General features: G+C 46.9%; 1 protein-coding gene across 2 annotated transcripts in view; it reads right to left on the bottom strand.

Moving 5' to 3' along the window:
* The window catches only part of LOC135373792 (uncharacterized), a 124,701-nt gene that overhangs the window by 64,797 nt on the left and 42,109 nt on the right, over positions 1-17,795 (bottom strand). For both annotated transcript variants that reach the window (XM_064606859.1, XM_064606860.1), the window contains exons 8-12: positions 16,752-16,795; positions 11,894-11,935; positions 9,941-9,961; positions 6,853-6,897; positions 6,167-6,211 (exon numbers count right to left, since the gene is read on the bottom strand). In XM_064606859.1, the coding sequence (XP_064462929.1) occupies positions 6,167-6,211; positions 6,853-6,897; positions 9,941-9,961; positions 11,894-11,935; positions 16,752-16,795 (197 nt within the window). The remainder of the gene's footprint in view (positions 1-6,166; positions 6,212-6,852; positions 6,898-9,940; positions 9,962-11,893; positions 11,936-16,751; positions 16,796-17,795) is intronic.

Genomic DNA, 17,795 nt, shown 5'->3' with positions numbered 1-17,795 from the left:
AGCTCTGCCCTGACACATATACAATAATATAAATCGCATACGACTGTGCGCAAGTGACGTATGCTGTAGGTTGGGGGTTCTCGTCGTGAGACAAATAATGCGACGGACTCGATCGAAAGCGTTGCTGTACCTTAGCTCGGTTCCCGCGTGTTTGTGCGCTGAACTGAACTTGCAGTTTTGTAAAACAACTTCAATACATTGCAGTAGCAGTGAGATAGTTTCCTTAGTTTTGTCGCATATTGCGTTCACTTCATCTGCTTTCTCTTTTCCCCAAGTGGTGTAACCCCCGCTTCGACATTGCGGCCTCCCTAAGGTTAATGTGTCAGTTTTGGAAACACTGAGGTATACTAATATTGTTACATGTGACACATTGTAGTGTACTGCAGCCAGCTTCACCGTTTGACTGATAATTTGCACGGTTACTTCTTTAATATTATTTGAATAACCTTGATCTGATGCTGTGCCATGAAATAGGATAGAAATCCATTGTCGTTAAGTATTTTTCCTTTACAAATGTGCTTTAGTAGAAATGCTTTTTAGAATATGCTTTAATATCGTACATTGGAAATACATAATTGGATACAATGTATCAGCTTGAAAATTGCTTCAGGTGAGTTTCAGTGAAATTCATTGTCGTCCTACGAGGGCTGTTCAAGTCAAACCGGGACTTTGTCTCATGAGTGTACAAATGGTTCGCGTTACTTCTTTTTCGTCATTTCCACACGCGACAGGCCAACGCGTTCACCATATGGTGGTCCAAAGTTTGCACAAAACAGAAGACACGTGCTGGACAAGACGGCAACAACGAGGTGAGCGCGCACATCGAGCAGCGAATTGTTATGAAGTTTCTCGTGTATGAAGGCACAAAGACATCTGAAATTCACAGAAGGCTTCAGACTCAGTATGGCCAGGATACACTTAGCCGCAGCAAAGCATTTGAGTGGTGCAAACGGTTCCGAGACGGCCGTACAACAGTGCAGGACGATCCCGGCCGGGGCGGCTCAGAGTCCAGTGTCTGAGTTCATGAGAACATCACTTGTGGAGAAAACTTATGGAGCACCTGATCCTCAAGGACCGACGGATAACATGTCTCGAACTGGCTCGAAAGACGGACCTTTTTGTGGGAACGTTGAACTCTATCATTCATGAACACCTCCAGCTTACGAAAGTTAGTGCCCATTGGGTTCCGAGGCAGCTCGCCGTGTTTGACCGGCAGAGAAGATTGGAAATCTCCCAAGAGCTAAGGCACCGTTTCGACACTGAAGGACAGATGTTCTTTGATCGGATCATCACGTGCGATGAAACGTGGGTGCACCCTTTCACTCCTGAGTCTCAACGCACATCAAAACAGTGGAAGCACCCGGCTCGCCAGCTCTCGAGAAGTTTCGAAGCACCCCGTCTGCGGGTAAGGTCATGGCCACGGTTTTCTGGGACAAACACGGTTTTCGGGGCTGGCGTTGTTCATGTTGATTTTCTGCCCAGTGGTACCACCATCAATAGTACATATTACTGCCAGGTTCTCAGGGATGTGCATAATGCGCTGAAGCATAAGCGGCCGGGCTTCACACCAAAAGAGTCCGCCTCCTACAGGACAATGCACGCCCGCATACTGCGCATCTCACGACACGGAACTTGGCTGGGAGTTGCTGCCGCATCCCCCTTACAGTCCAGACCTCGCCCCCAGCGATTTCCATCTCTTCGGGCCACTATAGCAAAAGCGAGATTCATTGCGTGTGATAGAATCCCGAACTACGAATTTTTCTTTTAAGTTTAGTTAGGAAAGTAAAACAGCCTTTAAAGTTGAGCATCGCCAACAAAATTTATTTCGCTCTGAGGACGCTTTCAAATTTATTCGGATGGTTATTCTGTCACTTGAGTGACTTGAGTGTCACTTGAGCCTTCTGTGTGTGCGGAGCCGCTCCAAAGATTGTTTTGAAATTTTGTACCGAAAAATGGTTGTAAGTATATGTAAGGAAAAAAAATTACTCTGTTATTTCTTGTGGTCTGTGTATACTGACATCAACGTCATCACCACGTTACACAGGTCCCTATTGAAAGCCAGTCACAAACGCTGACGTCTGAGATGGACCTGACTTGCTGTTATTGTTAGTCATTTTGTGGCTAACTAGAGGTCTTAATCGCATCAGTCTCACAAATCAGTATTTATGAGCTGCATTTACTAGCGACCTGGTCCCAGAAATTGAGGTACGGTACCCGACATAGGATTACGGGACACGATATCGGCGTAATTTTTCTTCGGCGTGATACTGTGGTCGTCTACACGACAGGAGAAGTGGAAAACAGAAGAACAATCCGTTACTGCTTCTGCTTTCTACTTGTCCTCACGTGTCAGCGGCGGCACTGTCACGCTGAAGAAAAAGTACGACGACTAGGCGTCCTTTAAACTTAACATAACATCCTTAACATAAAGGACAGTGAATATACTTCCTTAAGGCTACGATAGAGCCTCTAAGCAGAGGATACAGAATTCAAGGCAACAGTAACCTTAACAGAAAGGTAACGTGATAATTCCATAAGGCTACACACAAGCCTCTACATAAGGGTTACACTTTGTAAAAGGGGCCGCACTCTAAACATCAAAGTAACCGTGATATTTTAAGAGGTACACCGTAGCTTTTATTCAAAAGAAACGAAAGGGAACAATTTAACAGTTCTAAATAGAGATAATTTCTTGGCAAATTTTTTGCCTTTACTGTAAGGGTACGAAGCTAAGAGTGTAGGGTCGGTGGCTGTGGAGACTCGCTGTGTTCCTCGATGTAATTTGTCTGTGTTAGCGTGCTTGTCGTCTTCCGTGTCAGTTTCTGCGGGTTGTTGGAGTGTTGTCGTTTGCTGTGTGTATGTGCGTGGGTGCAGTGGTCGTTGTGGTCCCCTTTGATGCCATCGTGTGTTCTGGGGGTTTGCGGTGCTGGCACTTAAAGTGTGAGCTGGTTGAGGATGTTGTGTTAGAGCGTTTGTCAGTGCAGGACGGAATCTATGGACCATTAGGTGTTTGAAGTTGTGTGCCATAGCTCGTACGCCTGCGTGGTTTGGGTGGATGCCGTCCCGAGCGAAAGCTGCGTGCGTGAAAACCATAACGTTGGCGTTTGCCTGACGCATGTGGACGAGGTGGTTGTTGACAGCGTGTTCGCGGCGTACCGCGACCGGTACAGCAGCGTGTGGCTCGGGAACATGCCGCTGGTGTATGCCCGAGGAGGATCGTCGCGAAGCGTGAGGCGGCGTGACGCAGTGAGAGTGACTATGGCGTGGTGAGAGTGATGTGGTGCGGGAGCGGCCTCGTGATATGCCAGGTCTTGAATGCTGAGCGAAGAGCGTCACCGCCTAGCGAGTCCTCGAAGGAACTATGCACCGTGCCTTCAGTGATGGCTTCCGGAGTGATTCGCTGGTCGTGGGAAAATTTGGGATGGGGAGGGGCCGAATTACGCCGAAAGTGGTGTTCTTTATTCCTGTCACCAAATGTTGAGGACGATGGTTTTCCTCCACACGAGTCCTGACCGGCGATGATGGAATGTCCCGGCGGGCAGATGGTCATGGCGGAAGCACGTCTTCATCGTCGTCCACGGGCCGCCACAGTACTATCTCAGCGCCTGGTCTGTTATTTGTGATGGAGGACACTAGTGCTTCGAATTCCTGGATGAGGTGTTATGCTGTGGACTATTTGATGTCCCCTTGTCGTTCGTCCCTACGTGGAGTATGAAGTGCTTGATGTTCGGTGGGGCGGCGGTTACATGTGTCATTATGTCTCGTATTCTTGCGCCGCTTGAAAAATGTATGTCAGGTCCGTGCTCTCCGTGCGATGGGATGTGGATGTGATTTTTTCAACTCCAGATAAGTTGAGAAAATTGTCCGGGATGAAGCCTGTCGATGATGCTGTTGTTGGTACGTGTACTATTAAGCATAGGAACCCGCCATTACAGTGTACAACAAATGTAGTCTATAAGATCCCGCTGTCGTGCGGGAAGTATTACGTCAATGAAAGAGTAAAAGAGCATTTATATAATGTGTACAACAAAAGAGAAGGATTGTTGGCACTCCACTGCAGGTCAGGTGGGTGTGCACCGACCCAAGCAGCACAATGTACTGAAAGTCGGGTGCAATATGGGTGGACGGGTAGGTGGAAGACCTTGAACATACTCATGAAACTAAAGAACATTGATAAGACACATACCGTCCACCCCTATTGCACCCGACTTTTAGTGCATTGTTCTGCTTGGGGAGGGTTTCAGACACGATCTGCGTGTCAAGGTCTTCTTGTCGATTGACACGGGAGACAGTGGAGGCAAACGCAATTGATAAGTTGGGTGATGAATGTGTGGCGACGCCGTCGACCAACCTATCCGGAAAGGAGATATCATTTCATGATAGGCAAGCCTCATTTCTCCGGCGGAACGAAGTGTGACGGCAGGTTTTTGTGGGTTCTGTGTGGCCTTATGTGTCCATGTACATTTTTCCAAGTGTTGAAAGAAAGCGCCACTCCCTTCTGTGTCCGTGTGTTTTTCGCGCTACTCTACTACAAATAAATTATTATTATTGTTGTTTTACGTAAAACGGCCATAGTTTGGTTTTACGACAGTGGAGTCGTGGCTTTTTCCTGCCGAAGAAAAGAGGGATGTTTAGTGGAGTGGCTTGTGAGAGCCCCGTTTAACGAGGTTTTATAATGGATTGCTGGATGAACTTGAGAGACTCGCCCCGTGGTTGGTCTAGAAGACGGCAGAATGTAAACGCGAGGGGGATAGCAGCGGTCTGTCCGCCGGGGAAGTTTGGGAATAGTGGAGGTGGCAATAGCAGCGGTGTTGGCACCACGATCGGCCTGAAGTGTCAAGTGCAGGTTGCAGTACAGTGCAGTTAGATTATTTTTGGGACGTGTGCAAGTGTTGTGTGCCACGCTGTGACGTCGAGAAAAATTCCAGAAGATACCCAGCCGACAAGAAGACGTATCAGGCCTCTTCGAAGAAGATTCGCACTTCCCCACACCTGCAGCTAAGTGAAGTTGACGAGACTGACGTAAAAATGGTTCAGTTAGGTTGCCTGCCTAGCAATTTTGAGTTGAAGGATTTGTACAACTTGTTGGGTGTATCTTTTGTGCATCTTGTGGAGAAGCCTGAGTGACGAGTTTCATTTTAAGTTTCTTCGGCGTAGAGTGTTTTTAGAATTTGCTATTTTTTGCTATTTGGTATAGATCCATCATAGTAAACTAGCACTGCAACGAGGACTGAAAGGGGAGAAGACAAACACTGCTCTAGACTTCCAACAACGACTAACTTCACGGGGTCACTATGCGTCAGCCAGGCAATGTTCCTGGAGAAGTGGGACAAAGGGATTTGATGTGTAGACTGGAATGTGACACGTGGATGATTACAACGGAGGCATTCATAAAAGGAACATGTTTCGGTGTCAATAAAACATCATGTTGTTGGAAGTCTAGCACAGTATTTGTTTTTTTCTCCCCTGTCAGTCCTCGTTGCAGTGCTAGCTTACCACGATAGGCTCTTGCTGAGCTCCAGACCGCGTCAGGAAAGCTAGGTTTAATTGCAAGAGGCAAAAGGATTGCGGATCAGACGATGTTCGCTTCCCGCCCCGGGGAATATAGTTACAGATTTTCGTTTGATTTCGCGTCCTACGGTCGTCCTGCGCCGCGGCTCCGGCGTAGACATACATTTCATGCTGCTCCTGTTGAGTCTTCCATTGTTGGGCTGCCGCATCGGCGACAAGTTTACCGGACAGAAATATCCTTGACTGAAAAAAACCCACAGAAAAAGCCCGCGTTCTCGCGGGAAATGGCGTTCGTTGATCTATTTCCTTGTTTGTGAAATATGTACAAAAGCTATGTAAATTGTGTTGATAATTACAGTAACATTATCTGCTCACTGACATATTCATACAGGGTGACATATTCATACAGGTGTGCTGTACAATTATGCACATGTTGTAATTTGCCTAGAGCACCTTTTTAATTTGTGTACCGCCCCTGTATTGCATGCATGAGAGCTCAAGGAAAACAAATGACGATGATGATGATGCTTATGGTACCGTAGAATTATGGTAGAATTTTTTCCCCGCTCTCTTAGTCGACAAATAGTTCCGATGCCACTGCGTACCCCCATCCCCTCTGCAGGTCGGTACGTCCAGGTATGCCTGAAGCACTTACCGTGCGACGTACTTATGTCCCCGTGTTCCGAGGTGGTGGTCGGTCCTGCGGAAGAACAATCAATCGATTTCAGTCCACCTGAAGGATCCATTTGGCTTATGTCTCCCGATCATATGACCAGGCGCGGATCTAGGGGTGTCTAGGGGTCTACACCCTCCAAATCCCAGACTTGAAGATGCGGTTCAATGGGCAAATCCCAGTACGCACGTGGCACTTGTCCATAGCGGACCCACCCACGGGAAAATCCTAGATCCGCCCCTGCACATTGTGGCAGCTTAGCTGCCTTTGCAAGGATCGACGGTAATTTTATCTGGTCGTGATTGTGATTGTCTATAGGTTGCGTTTAAGTATTGCTTTGATGACAAACAAACCGATCATATCGCCCTCAAATGTCCACTGCCAAGTATATCTAGCAGTTTGCTGCGACTTTTTTCCCCCGCTCCCTTAGTCGAAAAAGATTTTATCTGGTCGTGATTGCGATTGTCTTTAAGTTGCGTTTAAGTATTGCTTTGATGACAAACAAACCGATCACATCGCCCTCAAATGTCCAATGAGAAGTATATCTAGCAGTTTGCTGCAACTTTTCTTTTCTCGCTCAGTTAGTCGAAAAATAGTTCCGATGCCACTGCGTACCCCCATCCCCTCTGCAGGTCGGTACGTCCAGGAACAATGCCTGAAGCACTTACCATGCGACGGGGTCACGTAGTCACTTTCTGTGGTTGTACTCGTTTCTGCGGAAGAACAATCAATCGATTTCAGTCCACCTGAAGGATCCATTTGGCTTATGTCTCCCGATCATATGACCAGGCGCGGATCTAGGGGTGTCTAGGGGTCTACACCCTCCAAATCCCAGACTTGAAGATGCGGTTCAATGGGCAAATCCCAGTACGCACGTGGCACTTGTCCATAGCGGACCCACCCACGGGAAAATCCTAGATCCGCCCCTGCACATGATGGCCGCTTAGCTGCCTTTGCAAAGATCGCCGGTGATTTTATCTGGTCGAGATTGTGATTGTTTTTAAGTTGCGTTGATGACAAACAAACCGATCGCATCGCCCTCAAATGTTCACTGGCAAGTATATCGAGCAGTTTGCTGCAACTTTTCAAAATTATAAACTTAATCTTCGGTCGAAAGTTGCGGGCAACTAGCAATTGACAATACACTACACTAACAACTTTGCTCTATCCTTGGAGTCGGGCCCGCAAGCAGCTCTTGTCTTGGCTCCTAAACCCATATTCAACAACACGTCACCGTAAGCCCGGCCACCCAGACCGCATTAGGCAGCTAATTCCTCGCCATGCACGACCATTACTGGGTACAATCGCGTGTCTCTTCTATTCCTTGAGCGACTCGAGAGGCTGTTGTGTGGGCAATACGTATGATGCCACATGACAATCACATATGGTTCTCTAACCGTTCCCTGTTCCTCGTCTGGGGATGGACATAAGACAGACGTTCGCAAGAACTTTTGAAGCTGCTAGAAGCGTTATGTTCTCTACTACTGCACTGGAAACCTTTTAACGATCGAATCGAGCCACATTACGACGACTGTTACTATTCTTCCGGCTACATATCTCGCGCGAAAAGCGTTGCCGTATTGGTAGCAGCGCACCACGTTGCGGTTTCTGATGAAAAGAAATGAGGTAAAATAAAACGATGCTAGACTATGTCTATGCTGTGTCATCACACCCTCCTACATCGGTCCTTGATGACCTCCTAGGAACAACCAAACATTTATCGTAACAATATGTGAGAGTCCCATTTTAACCAATGTGTGTGTGTGTGTGGGGGGGGGGGGGGTTACCCTGAGGACCGATTTCGCCCTCCCGCGGACGTCGTGCCAGTCCCGGTGTGATAACCGTCCGATATCTCAGGCATGACAATGTTTCTTAGCGAAGAGCCTCGAGGGCAGAGCGTTAGAGCGCTGGATGTGGCCAGGACCAAGCAATTTCGTGAGAGAGGGGGGGGCAGGAGTCGAGCTCGTTATGGAAGGTTCGGGAAGGTTGGTAGAGTGGGGAATGGAGAAAAAATGTGCTCTAGATCTTCAACAGCAGCGCATTGCTTGCCGTGGGAAGAGGCAACTTGTCTCAAGCGGTGCTGTGAAGGCCACATCGAGGTACATTCGACGATAAAAGATGAAAGCCACTCTCGTTCGATGAACTAATCTGTCATCTTGACGAGAGATATGTGCAGGCATGCGGAAAGCTAGCGCTGGATCAACTCTGCTCAGCATGGCGGGGGGGGGGGGGAGATGTCAGCAGTCCGCTGGGGAGTAGCCAGAGGAGTCACGAGGCGACGAAGCACGGATCGGCGATCTCCTCTCAGCAGTCCGCGTCTGTGTCCGAGACGAGAGAGCTGCTTCGGCGCTGTTGCTGTCAGCCTGTTCATTGCCTTCGACACTGCAATGGACTGGAACCCATGGAGAACGAGCCTATGCCCTGCCTTGTAGACGAGTTTGTAAGCCAACACAGCCATAACCAACAGTGCGGAGAAACCTCAGATGCCAGAATTTTCAATTGCTTGCAGGGCAGATGTTGAGTCAGTGAATACCACCCAATTCCGTGCGGTAAATTGAACGATGTGCTGCAGAAAGAAGAGTGCGGCAAAAAGTTCCACAGCTGTGGATGAGGGTTCATGCGAAAGGCGACAACCGTCAACTACGGCTTCGGATGGGGCGACGAACGCCGACGCGGACTTGCCATTTTAGATGCGCCATCTGTGTATGCGGCGGCAGAGGTAGAAAGCTTCGCGTCTATACGAGAGTATATAGCTGCGCACAAAGGACTTGAGGGGGAACCTTATCTCTGCGGTCCCGGAGGTCCGGAAGACGTGGTAAGGTGGGTGGCACAGGCACGGATCAGTGTGCGGTCGACAATGTGACGTCCTTAGATATGAAATCACTGAGAGCCTAGCGTGTCCTCTGCGCAACGCGATGGAAATCACTTTCGGGACGGTATCGAATTTTCCTGAAGAGTGGGTGACGGGGTATGTGCGCACGCAAACCTAGGAAGTGTCGAGCCGTTTCCCGCTCATGGAGGACCTCCACAGGGAGTTCACCAGCTTCAGGTAGGTCTTGCTTGTTTCAGCCATTCTTGGAACTCAAAGGCAGCGACCAAGGCTTCGGGCGAATAGGGTCCGAAGGATATTTAATGATGTTGTAGACACTCTGTGCAAGAGTGGGAGGCTGTAAAGCACAGTCGCCCTCACCAAAGCCGCGTGAACGGCTAGAAGCGAGCGTTGATCACAGTTTCAGCCCAAGCCAGAAAGATCTTGTATTCCACAAAGCCATCGCTGCACTTTCGTTTCAAGGTGCTTAATGTGGCGTGCCCAGCGCAGGTTCGAGTCCAGTGCTACACCAAGGAAGTGATGGGAACGCACATGCTCGAACTTTTTTTGCACCCACCCAAAGAGTGAAATTATGGATAGCATGAGTGAAAGGGAACTCGACGCACTTTTCGGGCGAAAGGTCCATTCCAAGTCGCGAAAGGTAGAGATGAACATTGTTTAAGGCTTGTTGCAACGATGGCCAGTGCACTTACTTGCTAAGCTCGCAATGAAGCGCACTAAAGAAACCCATTTCAGAAGACTTTTCGCGATGTCTTCGCGATAGTGCCCCAAGGTGCTATCGGGAGTTTACGTCAACACGCGATCGTATAAGTCACTAACACGGCACTGACTCCAAACGCGGCATGTAGCCTTATCATATAAATGCTATAAAGCAGACCACATCTGACGCCTTTGAATACAACGAGATTGACATCAAGTGTACTTGCCGTTGGTGTACGGGCCAGGCGCTAAAGAAAGAACGAATACATTTTAGGAATTATCACACGTAAAAAAGATGCACAAAAACATCGAAGAAGAGCAACAGCCAGGAAACAGGAAGGTTCATGGAGAACCCTACACCCTTTCCCTTGTTTCACATACGGTTCGTGCGTTTGCCTGCTGTCGACTAACAAGGCATTACATCAGCAGTATAACTTTGCGGTTTGCATTGATCCAAATGTTTAACGCCTGAACGGATTCTTCCGTGAATTGGCAACCCGAATTGAGGGATGCCACTTTTGGGTGAAATTGACCTCGCTGAGACGTTTGTAGGGTGCACACTAAGTTGTTTTGCAGGAAATGCAGTTGCATCACTGTTTGTACTAAATCGGTACATAGCTAGTTCGAGTAAATGAACCTGCTCCCGAATTTAGCAGACAAGAAGGTCTTCCGGAATTTATAGCACATGTTTAATATTTACCCTATTCTTACCTCGAAGACTTCAGGTTGTAATACGCAGTAATATGAAATTGCCATACACTACTTCAATATGTGTGACATACTACACGTGTAGATACTACACATGTAGGAGGCGGGGATAGCAGTTCACTCATTCGACCACACGCTATTTAAGTTCTACTATTCAAAACTCACTGGGGCTAGATGAGCTCAGGCTGGTGGATGAACGACAAGGTCTTGTAAAATGATTGTGAGCAATGTGTTAGAGTAAGGGCCTAATACGAGACTCGGTGGCATGCTATTCAACTGAAGATGCAGTGTTGCTCTCTGAATTGTAAACATGCAGTTTTCACCGCTTCTGGTTTGGTGACAAAACAACATCCGGTTTCATAGCAAACGCGCTCAACGCCAAATACTGCGCACACGTCCAACAAACTCCCCAAAGCAGTTATACTGTCGTTCCGCGAGCAGAGCACCTATATCATCATCACCTCATCATCAAGCATCTATACTAAGAGAAGTCCCGCCCACAAAGCGTCCGTTTTTCATTGATTGACATCATTCGCAACCAGTCTCGTGAAGAATTCGTCGATGTAGATTGACAATACGGGAACACTGGCCAGTCATACAGAATGACATCGTGAGGGCTGGTTGAAAACAGGTGTATGATGTGCACCCCTTAAGTATTAATCAATTAATTAAGGCATAATGAATTAATGCAAAAGTGCCGAAATAAAGTCATCCCAAAAGCGGAGCAATAAATATAGATCGCTACGAATTACTTGCAAACAGTGCAAGCAACAAGTTCGGAATGTTACCAGCAGCCCCGGTTTTGGCAGTTGCACTCGACTGCGAATCTTTGGCAGCTCAGAGAAGTCGATGAGAAGGTCATTAGTAACCTGTAGTAAGACATTCAGAGGCAAAGCTACAGTGTGCTCGTTTTCACGTATTTCTTGCTCTCAGGAGGACATCCTTACGGATAGAATATGTCACTCTACAGACTCTACGACGAAATACCTAAAAAAAATGTTTGAATAGGGGCGCAAACGAAACAGGGGGCAATCTGCGCTTTTCTCCCAGATTTTGAAAGTGAAGGCTAATTAGCAATGTTGTAGTTGTACGCTCTCTTCGAAAGGATCTCGATCCCTCTGATGCCGCCGAACACTCCCTCCGTGTACCCTTCACAGCTTTAAGGAAGGAAGAAAGAAACGAACGCCCTGGGGCCCCATCTTCAACATGTTATCCCATAACGCGCGTTAACTGCACATCACTTCGGCCCGTGATTCACTACGTGTTCTTCTGCGAGCATTCCGAGCGTTATCGGGTCCCTGTAGTAAATAGTGAGTTTTAGTATACCGTTGATAAAGTTATCGTCTCTATCGGAACCAATCGCACTCGTGCGTGACTCAGAATCTTATCCACTGACTGGTTCCGATTGATAAAGTGAGACGCTAGCCACGTTATCAACGGTCTGCTAAAACTCTCTAATAATAAATACTTACGATAAACGGGGATACCTCCATCCCGAGTGAAGATTAAAATGTCTGAAAGAGTGAAAAAAATAATTCGTTGAATCTCTACAACGCATTCCACACTATAGGCTGCGTTGAGCTTGCTGGGACCGTGCAACAGGGTTTCCCTCTACAAAGAAGCCACGAAAATGCCTACAACCCCCCGGCCCCGGATGATTGGCTACAAGCGTGCTATAAAGGATGTTCCAGTTAAGGGATGGTCTCGCACAGATCGACTGATTCCGAAACTTAGCGGAAGCTATATCACGGGTGCTACAGGAACATAGTCGCGAAAGTTGCATCCAAAACACCGACGTGATTTTCGAAAAATGTACAGAAATATGCCGTAATAGCAGACGCTGGAAGCTGCAGCTCGATTAACTCCCTCTCATGCAACGACGGGAGTGACATCGTTATACGGTGACCACGGTGGAAGGTTGGGGCGACCGAATAACGAAAGAGTTGTTTGCGATTGGAAGTTGCCATGCGCCACGTGGCAATGTCTGACAGCGAATTTGGCGGTAGTGACAGGTCGATCTCACTGAGCGGTGAAGATGAGTTCATCAGGCGAGACCGACTGAATTAGGAGACGTCGATGACCTTAACGCAGCTGGCCCTTTGCAGCAACAACGATGGCCAGCGATTAACCCATCGACAAATGCGCACTTTTATGCGTTTCCTGATCCTGATCGTGACACCGCTTCTGAATTCTAAATTGTACAAACGTTGCAGGTGTGTCTGTAGCCACCGCTCGCCCCAAGAGGCTTACGAGCACATATACTCTATGGCTGTAGACAGTGACGACGCCGGATGACGCTGCATCACAAAACATGCGCTCTTCCCCGATTTTTGCGCACGCCGGGAACAGTGTCTGCTGCGCTTCGTTTCTTTGATACAGCGGCTGGATCGAACGATAACCGGCATGAGATTCTCAACTTACACTATTGTTTATACAATGGGGATATCTTTGTCTAAGGGAATAGGCGATGTGTTGTCCGCACAATTCGCCCTACCGTCACGTACACAGGCTGTAAAGGTGTACCTTTGTTGCACAGTTTTTTGTTTGCATGCAAACATGTATGTGCAATGGTACACCATGCAAAATTTCAGGGCTTGGGCACTTGGTCGTAAGCATCGCGACTAGGATACCCTTCTGAAGGCAGCTACTCTCAGTATCCATTCGAACAAGTGGCAGGAGGTTGTCAAAGTGATAAGCGAAGGCATTCCTTCCATGTCATTGCACCTGCAGCAAATGTGAAAATCAAGGAGAGGCTGATCTACGTTGAAAAAGCCCCTTTCAATGCCATCCCATAAGTACGCATCAAAGATCATGCCTCTGCGTAGAATAAGGCCTTATCATCATTGATGTATTTATTTATGTGCATTCCTCAAGGGCCTCACAAAGGCGTTACGTTTCTTGAACGTTTCTCAACGTAAGACAGGAACCGCTCATGTCACGTCAGTGATGAGCCCATACTAGCTCACATTTGAATTCGGTGTCAGGGGTTGAGTGGTAACATGTCGGTTACATGCCATTTCGCCTATTTCCATTTCGCCTAATCCGTATTATCGGACTAAGGATGCGGGAGGGATGAGTGCGTTAGGCAAAACGAGGGCTGCGGGTGCACTTTGATAAGGCGAAACGGTACTATCGACAAGTGGCCGCTATTTACATGCCCCGCTCCTACAGTGACGTGTGCAAGAAATGAATGGGGTCGTCCGACGACGACCTTACGTTGTACGAAACAAGGTCCCTTTACATTTGCAAACGAAAGCGTCTGCAATACCACTAATAAAACCAAATAAATAATTATCGAGAATATAATAGATATAATAGATTCAACGTAAGTTTCCATACAGACTGGACACGGAAAGGCTCCTGCTACCACTTTGGAGAATCACTAGCAGGGACACTGGGTCTCGTGAGGACTCAAGGAATTGGACTTGGAATGAAAAGGAAAAGAGACAGGTTTTTGGGTGAAATATGAAAGTCACTGAAAAGGTTAGCCCTGTAGGTTCAAGTCCTACAGGTGGCTAACCTTTTCAGTGACTTTCATCTTTCATCGTTAATTTCTTAGGCAATTTGAGGCTTTGTATGTATTTCTCCCTTCTATGTTGTTCCAGCCTCAGAACATCAGTTCTCTCAGGTTTTTGGGTTTTTGGTAACTTCAGAAAAATAAAGAAAACTTGAGAGGAGGGAATACGATGGGCATGGCCAACGATACACCGTGACCAACCAAATGGTCGTGGCGTGGTCCCTGTGCACGTGACCTGTAGCAGACCGCATGAATTAAGCACGCAGAAACAAAGTATAACAGGCAAACCTGCAAGAGGTTTACCTGAAACAGGTAAAGTGACTTTTGACAGAACACTTGAATAACACCAGCAAAGGGCGGCAAGTTGCGGATGCGTAATCAAGTTTGACTTTCCGACAAAATTTCTTGCATTTACTTTTCAGGAAGTGCAAAAAATGTATTACACGCAATACTATGCTTGGATAGAGCCAGTGAGGTTGTAAAGTTATGTGAAGATGCGAAAGTGGCTTTTGGCATCACTCCAGTGGACCACCACCTTTCATCACGTGACACTGATCAGTGGGCGATGTGCAAGTGACTCAGCATAATGCCAAATGGGCCAAATGGGACCCCCTTTAGTTGGAAGTTGGTGAACCTCTTATGGGATTGCGAGATAATCCGCTAAAACGCATTAGCAGAAATGGGAATAGGCGAATTGGGAAGACACGAACATGTCCAGCATGTTAGTATAAAAGATATAACTTTGACAAATGCGTAAGAGCCTGTGTGTGTGAGCTTGTGCTCTTGTGGCAGGTGGTTTGCAACTTGTTCGCCTACCTTCTTTTTGCATGGATCACACCGGTGTGTTCATGATCCTATACTGGCTCATATTTTGGTTCAATGTCAGCTTTTGCATGCTAGCATGTTCAGCACGTTGAATTATACAAGATGTGGAAATGTACAAGATGGAACAGCGGTCTGCCTTATTTTTGCTTATGTTACACCAGTGTGTTCATGATTCGCTGCCAGCAGTGTCAAGCTAGCATGTTGATTATAAAGGTTGCGGTTGTATTGTATGTCCACAGCACAACCAACTGCGTAGAAATGGTGTAGCTGGTATCGGGTAGCCATAATGATGTTCAAGTTGCAGACTCAGAGCAACCTGTCGTGTTGTCCTGTCAACAAGGTCGTCTTGTATCGCCAACTGTAGGATGGGACAAGCGTTAGCTTGCCCACATCATGCTTCAAAAATAGACCACAAAATAGCAACCGCCTGAGATCCCTCAGAAGCCTTCATTGGGATCGCAAGCGCCACCTGTGGCACGCAAGGGCTTATGGGAACTTAAAGCCAGTGGCCTCCTTGCTTGAACATCAGGTCGTCTTGCTTGAACATCACATCACATCAGCAATATGCAGGAAGAATATAAACAGGTGTGAACTTTGCGAATTTAGGTTGCTATATCTGTGCCCGTCAATATAGAGGGTGTCGCAGAAAACGTATCATTGAATTATAATTTAAAAAAAAAACTGCAACACAGAGTCATGCAGCCAACAATATTTGTTTTTACTGGGTTTTTGCCACCTCCTGATGTGAGTGTCGTATAACGTAAATTTAATTATGTAAATTTTTGCGAGCTCAAGTCTGAAATTTGCCACTTTTTACCCCACCAATGTGAAGAGTGTGTCTCATTTACAGATTAATACACAGATTAGTGATAATTGACAGTGATATTCAGGAGCTAGCCATCCGGAAAAAATATACCCGAACATCATGCTCTACGGAGCTCCCACAGGACAGCGCAAAGTGAATTTTTCAGCGCAATCTTTGTCGGTCCGACGAAAGGAGGTTCGAAACCCAACCCACCGCAGCATCGGAGAAAGGAAGACCAGGGGCATGGCTTATCGAGTGTGACTTTCGCTGGGATAGTGCTTTCCCTATTTTAGGAACTGCTTCTTTTTCTACTATCACTCTGTGGGCTGGCCTTGGAACCTCCTTTCGTGTGTCTGTCAGCAATTGCCCTCGAAAAGTCATTTACCGTCCCTTTAATTCGCGAACGGGTGCAACAATCGAAGAACCTTTCTTTACAAGTACCTCTTCCAGACTGCCTGCAAGCTGAGTCAAGTGTGAATGAGCGAGAGGCGCTCGTTTAATAATAATGAGTTTCGTGAAAAGCAAACGAAGAAAATGAAAATACGTAAACGTGTAATACCAATTTCAGTGCCAAATGGAGCCCTGTTTTTTCACGAGTTTAAATTTTGCATTAATTAACCAGCACTCATGGCACTCATTCCGACAGTACGCAGCCTGTAGGCGGTACAGAGTTGAACTGTCGCACCCGTTCGCGGATTATTCAGACCAGGGATTTAAATGAAACACCCTGTATGGTAAATACACTGATATATGGGCACTACGGGTGGTCGGAAATGCGTGGCCACTTGTTTTGCCAGATCCAGAGGAGTTAGTGTTCGATTGGTCAAAGCGTAGCAGTGTCGCATGTTCAGGTGGCACGCCGAACGCCAGGAATTTGCCAGACTGCACTTTTTTAGCCAGTCTTGGCGATACCGACACTGGTTTCACATCACCCAGTGTAGACACACCACCGACACCGTGTGATTACACGGGATATAGTGGGGACACCTCTTCAAAATGGTCGACAACGGGAGGCGTACGCCTTTTTTCTACCGACAATGCGCCGCATAGCTTGTACAACTAGTAGTGGCCGCATAGCTAGTAGTCGCACAAAGTATATGAGACGCACAGCAAGTTCCTCTCAAGAAATCAAAAACCGAGTGTAAGTGGACAGATTCTTACTGGGCCTCTAGTAAATACTCACAAAGTATTCCTGCGCCTATTAACAAGAGCATCAAAAGCCAGACCCTGAAAGAACAGAACAGAACGTACAGAGTAAGATTTTCGGAAGTATAAGGGGGGAAAAGTGGGCAAAAGTTATACCGCCAAGGCCAGAGCAAGTCCGCGTGACGTCATTCTACTCGGATGGGTCCCGGCCACTTACACGAATGTACTAGAGTTACATTTATCTAGATATATGCAGAATATGGGTTATTCTGTGTTGAACAGAAAAATTTAGGCATCCGATAATATGCAACAGGCAACACGGGACCATTTAGCGTTATTTTAATTGAATGCAAATTAAATTTAATGTAATTCAGAGACGGTTGAGTCAACTATTAGGTGGCTTTTTGCTTGTTCCTAAACGATTTCTTCTTTTATCATATTGACCAGAAGATCCTGTTTTCAAATACATCTTGCGCAAAGCAGAAGTGCCACACAGAAGCGATCGACCAGCGACACAGACTGGCAGTGTCTTGTTTGCAAAGGACGGCACCGGGTACTGTATGGTTTTATTGCACATCACGTGAGGTTGTTCATCAGGGAGGGTTGTGTAGGGGCCCACGGGCTTAACTGCTTGGGTTACCTGATGTTTGGGGGAGATGACACAATGGCAATGACAATGGCATTGTATTGTATTGTATTGACAGTGTATTGATATTGACATTGCATGGTTTATTTACATTGAATTTCTTGTTGTGTGCGTATTTTAGACCGCTTCGTCTGTTCTGCTTTTGCAGGTCAGAAGTTCTAGACCACTCAGAACGTGTCCATGTCTAGTTAGGAAAATTAAAATTTCGCGTTCGATCGCAAATTTGTGTCGCCTTGCACCACTTTACCCTTCACTCATAAAAATGAACACCACCAAATAACACACTCCTAGCCAATTACAAATCCGAGTGACATCCTTCTCTCCGCTGACTTGTTGAAAATGGGAGACGCACGCCTTTTTGTGACACTTGTGAGCAGGGTTGTTAAGTAACTGAGTAAAAGTATCCGAGTGCGCGTACTTAGATACTTTTTATGT

Source organism: Ornithodoros turicata, unplaced genomic scaffold, assembly GCF_037126465.1.
Source record: "Ornithodoros turicata isolate Travis unplaced genomic scaffold, ASM3712646v1 Chromosome32, whole genome shotgun sequence".
NCBI lineage: Eukaryota > Metazoa > Arthropoda > Arachnida > Ixodida > Argasidae > Ornithodoros > Ornithodoros turicata.
The sequence above is the reverse complement of the archived record's forward strand: the minus strand, read 5'-3'. Positions and strand labels throughout refer to the sequence as shown.